Source organism: Chiloscyllium plagiosum, chromosome 15 (genome assembly GCF_004010195.1).
Source record: "Chiloscyllium plagiosum isolate BGI_BamShark_2017 chromosome 15, ASM401019v2, whole genome shotgun sequence".
Taxonomy (NCBI): domain Eukaryota; kingdom Metazoa; phylum Chordata; class Chondrichthyes; order Orectolobiformes; family Hemiscylliidae; genus Chiloscyllium; species Chiloscyllium plagiosum.
Window position 1 is genome coordinate 56,754,862 of NC_057724.1, and position 2,040 is coordinate 56,756,901.

The 2,040-nt window shown below is 39.3% G+C and overlaps 1 protein-coding gene across 4 annotated transcripts in view; it reads left to right on the top strand.

Annotated features, from left to right (window-relative positions):
• Positions 1-2,040, top strand: part of LOC122557343 (calpain-5-like) — a 158,666-nt gene that overhangs the window by 141,126 nt on the left and 15,500 nt on the right. For all 4 annotated transcript variants that reach the window (XM_043704950.1, XM_043704953.1, XM_043704951.1 and 1 more), the window contains one exon: positions 692-828. In XM_043704950.1, coding sequence (XP_043560885.1) covers positions 692-828 — 137 coding nt within the window. The remainder of the gene's footprint in view (positions 1-691; positions 829-2,040) is intronic.

Genomic DNA, 2,040 nt, shown 5'->3' on the forward strand with positions numbered 1-2,040 from the left:
AGGATAGGTTGAGCGTGCTAGGCCTTTTCTCGTTGGAACGGCGAAGGATGAGGGGTGACTTGATAGAGGTTTATAAGATGATCAGGGGAATAGATAGAGTAGACAGTCAGAGACTTTTTCCCCGGGTACAACAGAGTGTTACAATGGGACATAAATTTAAGGTTAAGGGTGGAGGTATAGGGGGGATGTCAGGGATAGGTTCTTTACCCAGAGAATGGTGGGGGCATGGAATACGCTGCCTGTGGGAGTGGCAGAGTCAGAATTATTGGGGACCTTTAAGCGGCAATTGGATAGGTACATGGATAGTGCTTAAGCTAGGACAAATGTTCGGCACAACATCGTGGGCCGAAGGGCATGTTCTGTGCTGTATTGTTCTATTGGGTGTAATAAATGCAATATCTTATTAACTGGTTTCAACACCTAATAATTTTAACCTAAGTAACTCAAAAGTCCTTTCCTAAGCAAACAGTCAGAAATCCGGAAGCATGACAATTATATACCTTGTTTAAACCTGTTGAAATCTTGGAATGCAAGTTGAAAAACAATAAGTGACTTTGTTCTTATAATGTTCACACTCCCCTTTTCATCATAATTCAATAATATGTCTTTATTTTACAGTGCAAGTTTTACTTAATCGTTTTCATGTAATAGGATGTAAAACTAATTGGATCTATTTCTTGGCATATTACAGGAGCAGATGCATATGCGGTTTTTAAATGTGAACATCACAAAATCTCTACAGCTATTTTTGAAGACACGCTGAATCCTCAATTTGATACCAATGCCATTTTTTACAGGAGAAACCCCAAGCTCCCAATAATCATTCAGGTAAGCTGTCAGTCACTGTTGAAGATCAATAGCTGGATACATGGTGAACAATTAATTCTGAGGTTGACTGAGTTCTCAGACTATTGCTCAGGGTATGATTGAATAATCTAAAGTTTTTAGGCTAAATGATCACTTGGTTCCATGAAATAGTATGTGATATACTTTTATTATGATGCCAAATGGCAATTTTGACTAAACCCATGGCATTGCCATCAATTGTGCTCCCCTACCCTAAAGTCATGTACCTAACATCAGCTAACCCAGCATGAACTGGGAATTAAATGTGGAATCATTTTGATGTGCATGGCTCAAATACACATTGGACAAATACCCTGCAACATCTGGCAAATATTATTCTGACAAATTAGTGAATTGAGAAAGAAAAGAATAATTGTCAATACCTTAACATTAATTGAACAAATAAAGGATTGTTAAAAGGGATAAGAATAAAGTTCCTAAAATGTACACAAGGTTCCTATTTAACCCATTATATGAAAAACCTAATGTAGGAAGATTCTCAATTGTATCCAGAAACAGGGTATATATGTGAACAGTTCAGTAATGGAATAGCTAGGCAATACTGACAATAATAAAATTTCTGTAAGATAATATAAAAGAACATAAATATGATGTAAATCAAATTAGTACAGTGCAAAACGTTAATATCGAGTATCTGACAATATAACTTGGAAAAACAAAATGGAAAAATATATTGTTGTGGATTAAGGCAGACCACTCAAAATATTCTTAAGCAGGCAGCCCAGATCATAACTTTGCAATTTGTTTCAGTAAGTGTGCAGTGAAAATTACCCAGAGTAAATTAGCTAGGTTGACTACCAGGTTTTAAAGGTAAAAACAATGACTGCAGATGCTGGAAACCAGATTCTGGATTAGTGGTGCTGGAAGAGCACAGCAGTTCAGGCAGCATCCGAGGAACAGTAAAATTGATGTTTCGGGCAAAAGCCCTTCATCAGGAATACAGGCAGAGCCTGAAGGGTGGAGAGATAAGTGAGAAGAGGGTGGGAGTGGGGAGAAAGTAGCATAGAGTACAAGAGGTGGGGGGGGGAGGGGATGAAGGTGATAGGTTGGGGAGGGGAGGGTGAAGTGGATAGGTAGAAAAGAAGATAGGCCCAGGACCTCCATGTCCTCGGCAGAGTGGGAGGGGGAGTCGAAATGTTGGGCCACAGGGCGGTGTGGTTGATTGGTGCGGGC